This window comes from Microcaecilia unicolor, chromosome 2, assembly GCF_901765095.1.
Source record: "Microcaecilia unicolor chromosome 2, aMicUni1.1, whole genome shotgun sequence".
Classification (NCBI taxonomy): domain Eukaryota; kingdom Metazoa; phylum Chordata; class Amphibia; order Gymnophiona; family Siphonopidae; genus Microcaecilia; species Microcaecilia unicolor.
Window position 1 is genome coordinate 425,612,085 of NC_044032.1, and position 17,775 is coordinate 425,629,859.

At 39.9% G+C, this 17,775-nt stretch overlaps 1 protein-coding gene across 1 annotated transcript in view; it reads right to left on the reverse strand.

Annotated features, from left to right (window-relative positions):
- The window catches only part of CENPE (centromere protein E), a 466,760-nt gene that overhangs the window by 101,633 nt on the left and 347,352 nt on the right, over positions 1–17,775 (reverse strand). Inside the window, 3 exon segments of the mRNA XM_030192156.1 lie at positions 5,207–5,431; positions 7,786–8,001; positions 14,714–14,872. Coding sequence (XP_030048016.1) covers positions 5,207–5,431; positions 7,786–8,001; positions 14,714–14,872 — 600 coding nt within the window.

Below are 17,775 nucleotides of genomic sequence, written 5' to 3' on the forward strand. Positions count from 1 at the left end.
GAGGGGGTACTGAGTACCGGCACCTTTTCCATTGTCTGCTAAAATTGACCCATGGTCCCCAAGTTTTAATGAAAGAGCTCGGGCTCTACACACAAATTCTGCCTTGTCATAGATTCTGTGACTGGTTGCAGTGGGCCTGGCTATTGTGGGGTGGGTCCCTCAATGATCATCCCACCCTTGAAGGGTGGCTTAGCATTTGAGTACTTGTACCTTTTTTGCTAGAAAAAAATGCACTGGTAATAGGACATATTTTATTTGCACTTGGGATAGAATTGGAAGCTGCTGGCCTCCTTCTCAGTGAGAAACAATTGATGAGAAGTCAAAGTAATTCACTCCTCACCAATGGTCCAAAAGATGAAAAATCAAAAGAAAAGCAAAAATGATTTTTATTTATTGGAATTTATTAACCGCCTCTATGAAAAGATTCACTCAAGGCAGTGTAGAGTAGGTACAGTTTAACATAAAACAATTTTGTTAACAGCATAATAATAAAAATGACCACATATAAAAATACAATAAATGAGGTAAACTTGAAAACAGCAAAGTGAAACCTAATAGGACTACCATGAAACAGTAGTATCAAAAACATACACATTTATCAGATCCAGACAGGTTAGAGTCATTGCAAGAAAGCATCATAAAAGTTTGACTAAACAAGCATTTCCTTTTACCTGTTTTTGATCAAATTTTTATATTCATCCTCGAATTCTAAAACTGTTGTGGAACACACCGAGTCATACCCTAGTGCAGTCTATCTTGGATGAGGGTGAGGTGAGTGGTGTGTGCTGGTGAATGATCGTTCACTGACAAATATCATCACTGCTTCTAGACCTAAAAACTGGACTTGCTACTTACAGAAAACTAGGTTGCTGTCCTGAGAAAATTGTGGTGTCATTATTTTGCCCTTGTGTATTGTATGTTTAGTTGTCCATGGGTAGGGTGGGGAAAGGGAGAGTTGAGGCTATTAATCTTGTGGGAATGGCAACAACTATCTGTATGTAGAGTCACCTGGGGAGGTGGAGGGGCTGTTGCTGTGCTTGTTGAGTGGGCAACAGGTAAGACATTTGTTACTTATGTTCCTCCAAGGGTATCATCTGAGATCTTGAGATTGCTTTTTGAGTCAGTGTCTAAAGTAAAGGAATAGCCAAATGGTTAGTGCAATGGCCTGAGAACCATGGGAACTGGGTTCAATTCCCACTTGTGACTCTGGGCAAGTCACTTAACCCTCCACTGCCCCAGGTACAAAACAAGTACCTGAATATAATATGTAAACTGCTTTGATTGTAATCACAGAAAGGAAGTATATCAAGTCCCATCACCTTTCCCTAACAAAATGCAATTTGCTTATTTGATTGTGGCAGGTGATTCCAATTTATAATGTGGAGGATGTGAATTGTGGGATTTTCTAGGAGCAATGCAGGATTATGAGTTTGCAGTGGGTAAGGGGTCCAGCTCATGTTGGGAGGGCATAAAATTTATTTAATTTTTGCAAGTGGAAAAATGGTGAAGTTGTGGGTGCAGTGAAATAAGGCAGTGCTTTGGACTGACCACTTATGTTTTGTTTTAGGAGGTGGAGCAGAAGGATAGAGGGTGGGGTAGGGCAAAAGGTTTTGAAGTGGGGGGCAGCAGATGGAGAACAGTCTGAAGAATGAATGGGGCACTAGTTGTAATGAGGAAGCTTGTTTTGCAGTTATGGAGTAGAATAAAAGTGCTGGGTGTTTTGGACGAGGTAGCACCAGCAACAGACGTGAATGTGAGAGAATGCGAAAGATCCCACTGGTTTGCAGAGGCTTTGAGACAAAGAGGTAAAGCATTAGGAGTGGATGTGGTGGAAAGAGTAGTCTTGCTATTAGGAGTGAATAGTAAAGAAAGTGGAACTATGGGAGGTATATTGTACAGACTGAAAAAGCCTATTTTTCTAATTTTAAGCACTCAGTTAATGAAACTAAGGAATTATATTATGGAATGGATATGTTGTTATAGAAGAATCAGTTTAGACCAAAGTTGTGATGTATGTTGGATTGGAGGAGGGAAGTATTAGCAAGTCTTTTGTTCAAAAAGTGTAGGAAGTATTGAAGTCAGTAGTTGAGGAGTTAGGGTGTGTGGAAGAATGGTTAGATAAGTTTGAGGTCCCACTCTGTAGCTCAGTTAGTGAAGATTGTTAAGGGTGGGGTGTCCATGTCATCCTGCATTGATGAAGGCTAAGATATAGCTCGTTCCCCAGTTGTGAACATAGTATATGGGTCTTTATAGTACAGAGAAACCTCATTCAAGCAACCTCTGACAATTTGTGGCACACTCAAGGAAAAGCTGCCTGCTAACCGTGAATAGTCTTGTTCCTGCCAGCCAGGTGAACATCCCGAGCTACACCTGCTGGTTTATGTTTGGCCTGTTGCAGCCTTGTGAGGGCAAAACATAGCCATATCGGGCATGTAGAGAGTGTTTTTTTAAATTGTGGTGAACAAATTGTGTTTAACCCTAACACGCTGGTCTGCCCTATTTTTTGCCGTTCTGGATCTTGCGGATTGCTTGCCTGTTTGTTTTCTGAAAAATTTCACCTATCCTCAACATTCTAGAACTGGAGCCACAAAATTGAAAGCATTATAGAACAGTAAACAACTTGCCTTTTTAAAAAATCTTAGGTTTTGCAGCATATAGTATTACGCGACAGAAGGATACAGGTGGTCTAGAGGCAAATGAGTCCAGTTTCTGACAAGGGAACAGCACAGAAACGCTGCTGTTGGCAGCACAGGATAAAGTATTATCAGAGGACAAGCAGGCATGTTCTCACATGTGGGTGATGTCATCCACGGAGCAGACACTGCCACTTAAATCTTTGGGAAGTGCCCCCACCACATCCAACTTTTGTCTTTCGGTGCCTTCTCTTTTTTGGGACATTTTTTCTTCATGTTTTTCTTTTCTGTATTAAATTTTGTTCAATTTATTCATTTTACCAAATTATTTTTAATTTTTCGGCCTTTACGACATCTAAGCCCTTCCTTTGCTCAGGAAGCATCAACCATTTTCGAGTACACGACTACTTGAGCTCCCTGGGCCATACAGCCTTTTGACATTGCGTCAGCTGTTTTTCCCTCTATGTCAACGAGGGTGTCAAGGGGCTTTAAGAAATGCACTCAATACAATAGGACTATTTGGGGCACATACCCCCATAACTGGTATGTTCAGTGCTTGGGTCCGGAGCACCGGGACACAGTGTAATCTCTAATTATGCATGCGATGACCCTTAAAGCTTGCAGAGTCCATCGTGGATTTAGTGAAGGGAAATCTTGCATTAGTCTATTATATTTCTTTGAAGGGGTGAACAAACATGTCGATAAAGGTGAGCTGGTCAATATTGTGTATCTGGATTTTCAAAAGGCATTTGACAAAGTACCTCATGAAAGACTCCTGAGGAAAATGGAGAGCCATGGGATAGGAGCTAGTATTCTATTGTGGACTAAAAACTGGTTAAAAAAGAAAACTAGGGTTAAATGGTCAGTATTCTCAAAGGAGAAGGGTAGATAATGGGGTACCCCAGGGGTATGTGCTGGGACTGCTGCTTTTTAACATATTTATAATTGATCTAGAGATGGGAGTAACTAGTGAAGTAATTAAATTTGCTGACAACACAAAGTTATTCAAAGTTGTTAAATCGCAAGAGGATTGTGAAAAATTACAAGACAACCTTACGAGACTGGGAGTCCAAATGGCAGTTGACATTTAATGTGAGCAAGAGCAAAGTGATGCATGTGGGAAAGAGGAACCCAAACTATAGCTACATGATGCAAGGTTCCACATTTGGAGTCACCGACCAGGAAAGGGATCTAGGTGTCATCATTGAAACCCTCTGCTCAGTGTGCGGCAGCAGCTAAGAAAGCAACTAAAATGTTAGATATTATTAGGAAAAGAATGGAAAACCCAAATAAAGGCTTTATAATACCTTTGCATTGCTCCATGGTGCGACCGCACCTTGAATATTGTGTGTAGTTCTGGTCACTGCATCTCATAAAAGATAAGATGGAATTGGAAAAGGTATAGAGAAGGGCAATGAAAATGATAAAGGGGATGGGACAAGTTCCTTCTGAGGAAAAGCTAAAGCGGCTAGGGCTCTTCAGGATGGAGAAGAGACGGCTGAAGGGCGATATGATAGAGGTCTATAAAATAATGACTGGAATGAAAAAGGTAGACGTGAATCGCTTGTTTACTCTTTCCAATAACACTAAGACTAGGAAGCATGCAATGAAATTACAATGTAGAAAACAAATTGGAGAAAATATTTCTTCACTCAACATGTAATTAAACTCTGGAATTTGTTGTCAGAGAATGTAATCAAAGCAGTTAGCTTAGCGGGGTTTAAAAAGGGTTTGGATTGCTTCCTAAAAGAAAAGTCCATAAGTCATTATAAAAATGGACTTAGGGAAAATCCACTGCTTATTTCTAGGATAAGCAGCACAAAATGTATTGTACTGTTTTGAGATCTTGCCAGGTACTTGTGACCTGGATTGGCCACTGTTGGAAACAGGATGCTGGGCTTGATGGATCTTCGGTCTGTCCCCATATGGCAATATTTGGGCAATATAAATATCCTTTCCTTCAAGGTATACATGTTCAGGAGACTTGCTGACCTGAACATGTATACCTTGGAGGAAAGGAGAAACAGGGGTGATATGATACAGACGTTCAAATATTTGAAAGGTATTAATCCACAAATGAACCTTTTCTGGAGACGGGAAGGCGGTAGAACTACAGGACATGAATTGAGGTTGAAGCTGAAGGCCTGGCTTTTCCTGGGAAAGGAAGAGTGGGTGAGACAAGAGGCATATCTCGATTTGGAATGTACTGCTTTGGGGTGAGGGGGGATAGTTTTAGAACTTTAATGGGATAAGGAAACGGTTTGAAATCAATTATGTTAGATGTTACATGTTCTATTGTGAACCACTTCAACTGTTTCAATAAGTAGGTGAAGTAATAAGTTAAAAATAAATAAAATTCCTAGAAACCAAAAATTACATAGAACACCAAAATCAGCCAATGAAAACTACAATTTAAAGAGTGTTTCAAAAGTCAGATGCATTTTTGTAGACTGTGCCTTAAAGTGATCTGATTCAAAGTTTTGCTGAAATTCCTCTCAAATGTTTTTTGCGCATCAAAAATCTGAAATTGATCTCAACTGAAACCCACTTAAAACCAGCTTTCTAAGACTTACCTTTATGAACTCCTCTTTCTTTTGAAGAGATTCTTTTAAGGATTTTAATTCATCATTTCTGAATTGTTGAGAAGTTGCTTCAGACCCCAGGGTACCATGGCTCTTTTTGTTCTCAATCTGAAGCACCAGTTCATCTTGTATTTTCTTCTCATCAGCCAGGTCTTTTTCATAATCTTTTACTATTTTGTAGTGAGCCTCTTTCAGTGCAACAGTTTCATAAATAAACTGTAAAGAGACCAGAATGGAGACAGAGTCAACAATCAATTAGAAAAAAAACATGTGTGGCCAAATTATACAAAAATATAATCTCTTATTAAGTAATGGTATAGGGCCTTATTTATTAAGGTTTTCCCCCTTGAGTTTACATGGAAAGACCTTAATTAATCAAACTCTTCAAGGTTTAAACAAAATTATAGAATACAAAATATTACTTTATATATTAAAGGTGCAATTTACAGATTTAACTGTATACAGTTTAGTATTAATAGAATGCTTTTTATCTAAGGTCTGATGAGTTCAAAGAAGGATAGGTGGAGGAAACTGGCACAATGCCCCTTTTAGGAACCTGAATAAAAGATTGTCAGTAGAGGTCTTTTGACTTGATCCAAGCTGGAAAATGTAGGTGGCAGGCTTGATAATTTTAATACCTTGCTTCCGCCAGACACCAGGGACATTCTAAACCAGGTTTATTAGTATACTAGAAAGATTTAAGTTCTTTACAATCAAAAGGCCTTAACTTCCTTCCATTTTAATTTTCTCCAACATCCAGTCGATATGACAAATGCAAGCTCATGGAAATCTGGGACAGAATAAAGCTAATTTTCTGTCCTACATTTCATATAAAATGAACTTTAGAGTCTCGATTTGCTATGATGCAAATATTTGATGCTTGCTTGTAGTATTAGAATGTTAGATTTGTAACATGAAGAAGAGCCATACTATACTTTTGTATCATGACAGAAGATGATGCAAGTTAAAAAATAAAATAAAATAAAATAAATGAAAGAGTGTGTGTGTGTGTGGGTGCTATGCCTTCTTTAAAAACTACAAATTAAATTTTGGAGTCTAATTTTCTTCTTTGGCTTGAATTTCCTGTTTTACTTTTGTCTTCCATGATATTGCAACAAATGCAGACATATAAATCATACTGTTAACTCATTCATCAATTTGTGTTCTAGCTCTACTTCGTTTCTTCTATCTGCATATCTTTGCTACAGCACAGTTGCTATAAACATGAACACACTCAATGAGAGTATTCAGCCACTGTATTATTTTTAGTTATTGGAATATTTTAAAGTGCATTCCAGCAAACACTCATGGAATGAATCAAACAGCACCATAATATATAAGTTACCATAATATATAAGGGAATAACAAAAATTATTTTAGCCCACAATATTTGGGACTGAAGAATTAGGAAATATATCAAAGGGATCAAAGGGAAATATTTATCTATGATAAAACTGAAATTCCCAAACAGTGCTGTATTTACACTTAATAGGTGGTGTCACAAAACACCTATCACCCGCTTGGGGTTACCCTGCGGCCACTTGAAGGGTCTGCCCAGACTCGCCTGCACCTGGGCTTGCGCTCTATACTAGCACTCTCCTCCCACTGGCTAGGTTCTGCTTGCCTCTGGGCTAGTATCCCACTCTCAAAGTACCTTCAGGCTAGTTTTGAAATCCAAGGCCAACCAGGAGCATCAATTTTGAAAGTAGCTGCCCAATGGTACTGCAGTCTGCCTTTCCATAAGATGAAACTGGAAGAGAGAAAGTCTTTTTCTGCAACAGCTTTAAAATTCAAAACAAGCACCATTTGCTGGCCAATTAGGAGAAAATATACTTCATGAAATAATATTTTTCAGGTTCAGAAACCCACTGTCTCATCACACAGGTGGTCAGTCAGGCTTTGATATTGTGCCATTCTATATCTGACAAAAGCCAGCATTTTGGAGGGAGGGGGGGGGGGGGGAACAAAACAGACTACCTTAGGCTCCCATGCCATAGAAGGCCCTACATCTGTTAGAAGCTGGAGAAGGCACAACTTGCTGGCAGACTCTGGCCCCATGCCCAAACATTAATGCACTGGGCCCAAGCATGTCTAACAATGGTCCTGATATCTGAAGAATGATTATAAGCTTCTATTCCTCTCCGCTATAGAAACTGGCAAATAAACTTCCAGTATTTGAACCCTTCAGAATTCAATCAAAACCAAACTAATTCAATCAAAACCAATCTCAAACACTTCGGACTACCACTTTCATTCTTTAATGCCTGCCACCTTTGCTTCTTCCTCTTGCTAGCTGATCAGTGTCTTAGTAATAAACTATTGGCATGAATGCACAGATCATGGGCTTAAGAGCTAGTATACATCAGCAGCAACAAGGCACCACCACCCCATTAAGGGCTGTTAGGGGATAATGTATGCATGCCAATTTACAGTTCTTGTGCTGAAAATGTTTTGCAGGTCAAGGCCCTATAAACCTCTATCTTAATGGCAATCAACTAGAAGGCATAGAGATATGGGAAAAACCATGTTGCCAGTTATATTCTTGTTCAGCAACTTTCTGTAGCTCATACCTTAAATCTATGAAGAAGTGTCTGGAACTGTGTATTTAGTTTCAGATTTTCATTCTGTAGTTTCGTAAATGACTTTGAAAGGGTAGCTGAGAGAGACTCATTTGCCTTAGCCATCAGATCCTTTTGATAATCCACTTCTTTAGACAAATCAGCAGAGATTCTGTTCATACAACTGTTGTGCTGTGAGTCAATATTGGAGAATCTTTCCACGAGCTCCTATTTTTAAAATAGAACAAATTACAATTCCATTCTAATAGCAGAAAAAAGCCTCGATATACAATAAAACTAAGTTATCTACCAGTAGCAGGCGTTCTTTAAGGACAGTAGGAATTAAGTTCTCATCAGTGAGTGCTGCTACTAAGAGTCCAGCAACTTTTCCAGAAGATTTTGGGAAGTATCATTGCACAAATGTGTTTGTTCCTGCCTGCCACTTGTAGCATGGGACCGTATCAGTTTACTACTCTAGAGAAGTACAACTTCTTGGGAAGGTAGGATTTAAGTCCTGCTGTCCACAGAGAATACCTGCTAAACTAAGGAAGTTCATCTTTTCCCCAGAGAACAAGCATGACTGTTTAATCCTTACCAATGGGACTTCCTATTTGCAAGCTACCTTCAACAGAAAAAAAGGAGAAACACAAAATGTGGAGATGCAACAGGCAGACACCCATATATTTCTGGTAGCAACAGGCTGCATTGTCTCATTTCTCTTTTTTGGGGAGTGCAACCTGGAACTGAAAGATAGGCCTAGAAGGGATGGTATTAGATTGCAGACCTCAAATAGATTCTGAAGGACTGTTTGACCAAACCTACTGTCACCTCAGGAGTCCTGTTCTAAGTAATAATGGAGAGTGAATGTATGGACCAAGTCCATGTTGCAACTCCAATTGCACCAAGGTGTGCCCTAATGGAGTTGGTCTTGAGATCTATCATAAACGTGGAAAGTATTAAAGCAGCTTTTTGTGTGGAACAAGTAAAAGGTCTTTTCCTCCTGTCAGCCACTATTCTTATTTCACATTTAGCCTCAACTTTGCTGTTAATTACATTTAATAGCTAAAGGTGTTCTCCCTCGAGATATTTTGTCAATTTCCACATTCTGATAGTTTTCCAACACGGGACATATGACCCTGTTCCTCCCTGCTTGTTTCTGTAATATATGGCCACCATGTTGTCTGTCTGAATCAGAATGACCCTATTAACCAAGCTATGAAAGCTTTTAGAATGTTCCACGCTGCCCTTAGTTCTAAGAAATTTGATGAAGTCTGTTCTGAACAGACCAAGCAAAATAAATCTGTGTGTGAAGCCCATGCGAATGAGCGCCATAGGCCAGCTTAGAGTGTCTTGGTTTGCTGTCATAAGAGTTGCTTGATTTGAGAAATTTGGAAGGGAATGCCTTTTACCAGATTGGTAAAAGGAAAGCAAGTCCTAAATAGGACTGGTGACATATGACATCCAGGAGATTCCCCATTGATTAAGTCCACTGGGTGGATAAGTTCCATTGAGCTTGCCTCAATTGAAGGCATGCCACTGGAGTAACATTGTTTTATTCTGTGCTTGTCAACTTAAAGATTGGGTTTAAAAGAGGAATTGTAGGATATTGACAAACACAGAATAAAAAACAAACAAAAAAAAAGAAGCAAACTTTATTAGCTAGTCTCCATACCCTTTCCCCCATAGTTTTAAAACCTGAATTTTATGCCATAGCATTAAGTCTCTAGAATAGGAGGGCCTAGTTTGGAATCTCTATGGATTCAAATTCCATGTGTAAAGGGGATAGTGATAGGAATGTACTACCTGTCCACCAGGCCAGGATGAACAGACAGATGTAGAAAGTTATCAGAAATTAGGGAGGCTAACAAACTGGGCAACAAAATGGGTGACTTCAATTATCCTGATATTGAGTGGGTAAATGTAACATCAGGGGATGCTAAGGAGGTAAAATTCCTTGACAAAATCAAGGACTGCTTTATGGAGCAGCTGGTACAGAAGCAGACAAGAGAAGGAAAAATTCTAAACCTAGTCCTTAGTGGAGCACATGATCTGGTGCAGGGGCCGCTTGATAACAGTGATCATAATATAATCAGATCTGATATTAGCTTTGAAGTAAATACACATAGGAAATCCAATATGTTAGTGTTTAACTTTCAAAAAGGAGACTATGATAAAATGAGAAGGATGGTGAAAAAAAAACCCCCAAAACTTAAGAGGAGCAGCTGTGAAGGTCACAAATTTACATCAGGCGTGGATGCTGTTCAAAAATACCATCCTTGAAGCCCGGGCCAAATATAGAAGAGGTATTAAAAAAGGAGGAAGGAAGACCAAATGACAGCTGGCACGGTGAAAAAGTGAGGTGAAGGCAGCTATTAGAGTTAAAAGAAATCCTTTCAGAAAGTGGAAGAAGGATCCGAATGAATAAGAAAAAGCATAAGGAATGGCAAGTCAAATGCAAAGCACTGATAAGGAAGGCAAAGAGGGACTTTGAAAAAAAAGATTGTGTTGGAGGGAAAAACACAAAGTAAAATCTTTTTTAGATATATTAAAAGCAAGAAACTGGCAAAAGAATTGTTGGACCGCTAGATGACCAAGGGGTAAAAGGGGCACTCAGGGAAGACAAAGCCATAGCAGAGAGATTAAATGAATTCTTTGCTTTAGTCTTTATAGAAGATTTTGGAGAGATACCGGAGCCAGAAATGATATTCAAAACTGACGAGTCAAAGAAATTGAATGAAATCTCTATAATCCTGGAGCATATATAGTGGCATAAACTGACAAACTAAAGAGTAGAAAATCTCCTGAACCGGATGGTATTCATCCCAGAGAGAATTCAAAGAGGAACTTGCAGAACTATTGTTAGCAATATATCATTTATCTTTAAAATAAAGCATAGTACCAGAAGATTTGAGGGTGGCCAATGCAATGCTGATTTTTAAAAAAATGTTCCAGAGGAGATCTGGGAAAATACAGACAAGTGAGCCTAACATCGGCGCTGGGTAAAAGGGTAGAGACTATTATAGAGAACAAAATTACAGAGCATATTGAAAAGCATAGATTAATGAGACGCCAACATGGATTTAGTGAAGGGAAAACTTGCCTCACCAATCTATTACATTTCTTTGAAGGGGTGAACAAACATATCAATAAAGGTGAGCTGATTGATATTGTGTATCTGGATTTTCAAAAGCTGTTTGACAAAGTACCTCATGAAAGACTCCAGAGGATACTGGAGAGTCATGGGATAGGAGATAGTGTCCTATTGTGGATTAAAAACTGTTTAAAAGATAGAAGACAGAGAGTAGGGTTAAGTGGTCAGTATTCTCAATGGAGAAGAGTAGATAGTGGAGTTCCCCAAGGGTCTGTGCCGAGATCACTGCTTTTTAACATATTTATAAATGATCTAGAGATGGAAGTAACTAATGAGGTAATTAAATTTGCTGATGAAACAAAGTTATTCAAAGTTGTTAAATTGCAAGAGGATTGTGAAAAATTACAAGAGGACCTTATGAGACTGGGCATCTAAATGGCAGATGATGTTTAATGTGAGCAAGTGCAAAGTGATGCATGTGGGAAAGAGGAACCCAAGCTATAGCTACGCAATGCAAGGTTCCACATTTGGAGTCACCAAGCAGGAAATGGATCTAGGCGTCATCGTTGATGATACCTTGAAACCCTCTGCTCAGTGTTCAGTGGCAGCAGTGGCTAAGAAAGCAAATAGAATGTTAGGTATTAGGAAAGGAATAGAGAACAAAAATGAGGACGTTATAATGCCTTTGTATTGCTCCATAGTGCGACCACACCTCGAATATTTTGTTCAATTCTGGTCACCACATTTCAAAAAAGATATAGTGGAATTAGAAAAGGTATAGAGAAGGGAAACGAAAATGATAAAGGGGATGGGATGACTTCCCTATGAGGAAAGACTAAAGTGGCTGGGGCTCTTCAGCTTGGAGAAACGGCGGCTGAGGGGAGATATGATAGAGGTCTGTAAAATAATGAGTGGAGAGGAATGGGTGGACGTGAATCACTTGTTTACTCTTTCCAAAAACACTTGGACTAGGGGGGGGGGCACGCGATGAAGCTACAAAGTAGTAAATTTTAAATCGCAGAAAATATTTCTTCACTCAACATGTAATTAAACTCTGGAATTCATTGCCAGAGAATGTAGTAAAAGCAGCTAGCTTAGTGAGGTTTAAAAAAGATTTGGATGGCTTCCTAAAGGAAAATTCCATAGACTATTATTAAAATGGACTTGGGGAAAACCAACTGCTTATTTCTAGGATAAGCAGCATAAAATGTATTGTATTGTTTTGGGATCTTGCCAGGTACTTGTAACCTGGTGTGGCCACAAGAGGATGCTGGGTTTGATGGACCTTCTGTTTTTCCCAGTATGGCAATACTTATGTTCTTATGAGTGAAGTGAACTATGAAGCCATATAAGCCCAATATCCTCAACATGTGACAAGCTGGTACTTGCTAACTCCAAAGTGGAAATTAAGTTGGCTATTTTTGTTATGGAAGAAAGGCAGTTGCTGGAGTTGTGTCTTGCAAGGCTCCTATGAACTCCCATCTTTGAGATGGTTCTAGATGTGATTTAGGATAATTTATGATGAACTCTAGCAACTCCAGCAGCCAAATGGTTGAAAAAAATGGTTGGTTGAAAAAATGGATCTTTCTGCTTCTTCCTATGTTACATGCTTGACCAGCTAATTATCCAAAACAGGATAACATATGAACCCCTAGTCAGAACTTACCATGTTCCCCTTTTATAGAAGTGGTATGAGGGAGCTGAATCAAACCATCCTGAAATTCTGTTTGGTGAGGTTTAATCAGGGCCCTAGGGTCTAGGATTGGGTAGGATCCTCCCGTCCGTTACTTGATCAGAATAAATTTAGAATAAAATAACTCCCTTCTAGCCCATAGTAGAACTTTCTTGACTGCACTGGCAAATAAGGGGGAAGAGTTCCCTTGCAAATATTTCCTGTTGTTAAGAGCTTAACCTTGATGTTCTCAGTGGGCATTTTGGAGGTTGGTTTGCCAAATGAGGATTGTATCCTTTCTAGAGTATTTTGAGAATCCAACTGTATGAGGTTATAGAGGCCATCTGTTTGCAAAAATATTGTAGGTCATGTGGAATAGATACAGGAACTAAGGCTATGTTCTTGTGGAGAGGCAGTCAAAACCCTGTCTTTAGTTTTGGCTGCAACAGGTTGGGACTTTTGGGCCTTCTGCTGTCTGGGATGAGCGCAAGAACCCTGTTCAGATGAGTGGAAAGCAGAAAATACCTATGGTCTATAAGGACCTCCATTACCCTCTGCTCTGATACTACTGGAAGAGGAGGATGGGTTTGAAGTGGGTCTGGAGCGTGTTTTAAGGGTGTCACTATGCTGCTAGATGAGAGTGCCAGCCTCTTGCATCTTATCTTCAAAGAGATTCTCTCCATGGCACAGCACAACAGCAAACCTCTCTTGCACATCTCATTTAAGGTCTCAGACCTGTAGCCAGGCAAGTGTATGACCCCTTTTCTCCATGGCAGAAGCTCTTGATGGCACTTCAAAAACAAGTCTTATGGACTATGTATTTCCCACAATCATTCCCCTTTGGATTTGAGTAAGCAGAGTTCCTCAACTTTGTCTCTAGGAAAAGCGCCTGCAAACTCCACAACACTGCACTATGTTCTACAAGAGCTGGTAGGATGCTACATGGGATGATAGCATAACATTCTGAAACAATTGAGGTGTATGTCTTGAACTCTTGGCTCTTTTGAGAGTTAATTTAACCACCATGGAATGGTGAGGAAGCTGCTGTTTCTCAAACTTCGAAGCCTTCTAGATCCTGTACATAGAGTTGGCCTTCTAATAGGAGATAATGTGGGAGACCCTCTCTGTCTCATCTGTACATCGTTCAGCCATCTTAGCCCCTTGCCCTGCATTGTGTGTCCTCAGCACTGTTGAAGACAAAGTCAAATCCTCTTCTCCTTCAGGAGGGAATTGGATGACTGCTCCCAGAAGGCTCTACCGATGATTGATGTCGAGGGTAACCAAGACCCACTTGATGTCAATGCATCCCAGCATCCGACACATGCCCAAAAGCTTCTGGGAAAAAGTTTCTGGGCTATTGATTCTTCATACTAGGCTTCATTGATGTTACCCATAGGTGAGGATTATACAGTACCGATTATCCTTGAAAAGAATTGTCATTTCAGTGCAGAATATCTGAACTGGAACTTTTGTACTATAATAAAAACAAATTTGCCCAGTATTTTATGATAGTGAAAGCCAGAGTCCCAGATGTCATGTACCCAATCACACATTTTCTTTTGTTTTTATTTATCTATCTTTGCTAATAGTACAATGCTAAGATGTTTGAAGCTTGTAGTTCTTCACATAATGTAGCCTTTGTAACCTCGGTGATGTACCCTTAATGATACAATTTGCTCCCTTTTGATTGAAGAGAGTCAGTGGAGCATGTACCAATTTTTGATGAAATACACACAGAGAATGAATGTCTACTAATCAAAGAATAAGGCTAACAATCATTAACTGCCTTCCTTAAAAGGATTCCTTTTAAATTGCTATATATGGCATACTCATCACAACCATAGAAATTTTGTAGCTATTGTGAGTGATTAGATATGAAATTCTCTAGATTTGTGTTAGTTTTGTAAAAATTTAAAGTGTTAAACTAAACAAATGCTTTAACACTGTAGCAGGTCTAATGAAATCATATAGGAGAAGCCAGAGATCAGCTGGCGTCTATAGCATCAAAAACCATCTGGCAGACTGATTGGACTAAGGTTCTAATATACCATCATTGTCCAGGTTTAAGAAATTAGCTACTGAACTTATATTTATTAATTTTTACAAATGTACATTAATTATATTTTTGAAAAGACAACTACTGTATTTGTCTTCAGAGTAAATAAGAGTTGCAATACCTGGAGTTGCTGATTCCTTTCTTCTTGGAAACTAATGAACTTGGCAATTTCAATTTCTGTTTGAGAAGAATGTTTAGATTCTATAACAGAAATCTCTTTCTCCAAGAGATTAATATGATTTAAGAGTTCACTGTTTTTCATCTTCTCTTCCTGTAGATTCTATAAAATAAAATGTTTCCTTATATTTCTTTAAAGGTGACATACATACCAAAAAGGGGTAACATTGCTTATAGATAAGAAAACCTTTACCGTAAATGGCCATTCTAGAGACATATAAAAAGAAGATTTGAAACAATGAATAGCAAAGGCTTGTTCTGCTGCAGGTGCTGGAGACAAGGGTGATCCCCTGATGAAACTCAGGTGTTGGGACATTTTTGGATGACTTGTGCAAAACAAAATAAGACTTAATAAAAAAGAAAGTTATACATCAAATTCTAAACATCAAGCTCTGGCCAACCTGAGTAAAGTCCAAGCTGAGAAAGGAAGGCAAGCTTCTTACAAAGAACTGGCCACTTGAGCTACACAGGATTAAATAAGTTTTTAGGCTAAAACACAAGCAGCAAATGAAAGAACCTAATAATCCAGGTCCATCATTCTGGAAAGGTTGCAATTGCTAGGTTAAAACTTGAAAGAGTATTTTCCTTTGTAAAAAGTTCTAGTATTGGTAATTTTAGTATAACACTGGTAAGTAAACAGCTAAAGGCATCTTAAGCAAAGAATTTAACAGTTTAACAGTTGCTTACCTGTAGCTAGGGTTCTCTTTGGACAAGCTACTCACAAATAGGCGATATCACTAGCATAACCTGGATAACTTGCGTGCCTAACTAGCAGACAATCATAGGTTGCTTTTCTCGTTATGTGCAGCCTGCAATGCATAGGTAGGCATACTGAGAGGTTGCCTGTATTACAGCTAAAATAATTTGTTTTGGAATTCCAATGGCAGGTAAAACTTGTGTGACAGACTTATCTTGCTGCCTACAGGGCTGTGCCTAGGGTCTCTGGCGCCCCCCTGCAGACTATCAGTTGGTCTGAGGTTACAAGGAACTACCTTTGCTAGGAGAAAGAACAAAGAAAAAAAAGCCTCTTTTCTACTAGAAGGTCATCTAGGACAGTTACTGGAATTGAAGCTATGCTCACCTGGAGCCAGTCAAAAACTCACCTGTTTTGACTGGGGAGTCAGCTGGGCCTTCTGGACTTCTGCTACTGCAGATGGGCACGGGAGACCCCTGGAGTTCAAGAGGTGGGAGGATACCTATGCCTTTGAGAGTCAAAAAGTCATTTATTGCCCTGTGCCAAAATACTGCTGGAGGTGGGCAAGAGAGTGACTTGGTTTCAGAAAACTTTTTGATGAGGTCTGCTTTCTCTCTCACCTTGTCACCACTTGAGTCTGCGCAACCCAATCCCCATGATAGAAACTCTGGATGCCAAATCGAAAGCATCATAGGTTGCCTGGATCATCCACTTCACACCATTGCTCTTTGGCTACTAGTTGATAGAGCTCCTCAGCTTTCTCCTGAAGAATTTCTGTGATTTCTGCCACACTATGCACTTGGAACCCTTGGCTCTTTCAGAGTGGATTCTACCATCATGGAATGGTGAGGAAGCTGGATCTTTTTGAAATTCAGAACCTTTACTTTGTTGATCTACTGTACCTCTGGTGGTGGTGGGGTTGTCTCCCACTGCTTCATCTGTACTAGCTTCGGGATTCTGTGCACAGGCACTGTCACAACCTCCTTTGAGGTTGTCAAAACTCAAGGATGTTCAATATGTTGGCCTCTGGCTCATCGTCAATCTCCAAATCATATGGGACTGACAGCCATCTCCTGCACAAAATCAAAAGGAAAGCTCCTCGGGGAGGGGGGGGGGGGGATTTTCTTCTTTTATGAGGGGTCTGAGGGAAGACCAAAAGACCCCTACTCGGAGAAGGCTTCTTGCGCTTCCTCAGACACCAAGGAGCAGTTTGAGTCCGACTCATAAAAGTATAACCTTGGAAGCGTCTTGAGTCTCTGCTTGCCTTGTGCCAATGACACTATGGTCAGACCTGGGACAGGGGTGTCAAGGTACTGGAGACCCCTCCCAAGGGTCTGTAAGACACTGGTGGATCTGATGCCTGTCGAGACCTTGGTAATGATGTGCTTTGCATAGATCTCCAGACTAGATTGCCTGAGATACTGGCCATAGTAAACTGGCGCTGTATCTACTCTTACAGCATGGCCTGAAGCTACTCTGAGGGTTACCACAGACGAAGGTTGGGGGTCAGGTGGAATGCTCATGTCCTTCAAAGATATCTGGGGAGTATCAGTGACCTGTCTTGGCTCAATGGAGGCTGTCACACCTCGTTTGATTCACGAGAGGGTGAGTGACTGGGGGCACTTTAAAGGCCTTGGTGCTTATCGCTGTGCTTCAAGGGGGACTTATGTCAATACTTCTTAGTATCCGCATAATACATTGTACCAGACTCCCTTGGCATTTATGAGGACAATGAGGAATCCTGAGGAGCATGCCTGGTTTTGACAGTTGATACTAATGCTACTTTTTTAGGAAGGCGGAGACCCTCTTGATGTCAATGTATCCCTGATGTCTGAGGCAGATCATGCAGATGTTTCTTTTTATCATAAGGTTTTATTAAAAAAGCCCAACGTGCACTAAGGAAAGCCACAAATACAACTGCTCTGCTCCATGTAAAAACAGAGACTACTGGTCCCACATGCTCAGGTAGGGCAGGAAGGCACCCTCACATTCGAGGTATGGAGATGCCAAAGTATTTGAAATTCTTCTGAACACTGAGCAGCGCCTGTGCCAGGGCTCTGTTGGATGACATCACCCATATGTGAGAACACAATAGCCTGCTTGTCCTCAGAGAAAAAAAAAATCTTCAACCAAGAGGAAATTGTCACTTGTCAGTTTCAACATAAGCGTTGAAAACTGACAGTCCTCACATCTGGACCTCAATTGTTCCTGATTCCTTTTACTGTCTCCAGACAGTTAGTGTAGGGTCAGCATAGGGATTCTTGAGTTTCTTACCCAGGAAACATGAATGAGAATTTTTAAAAAGAATTGGA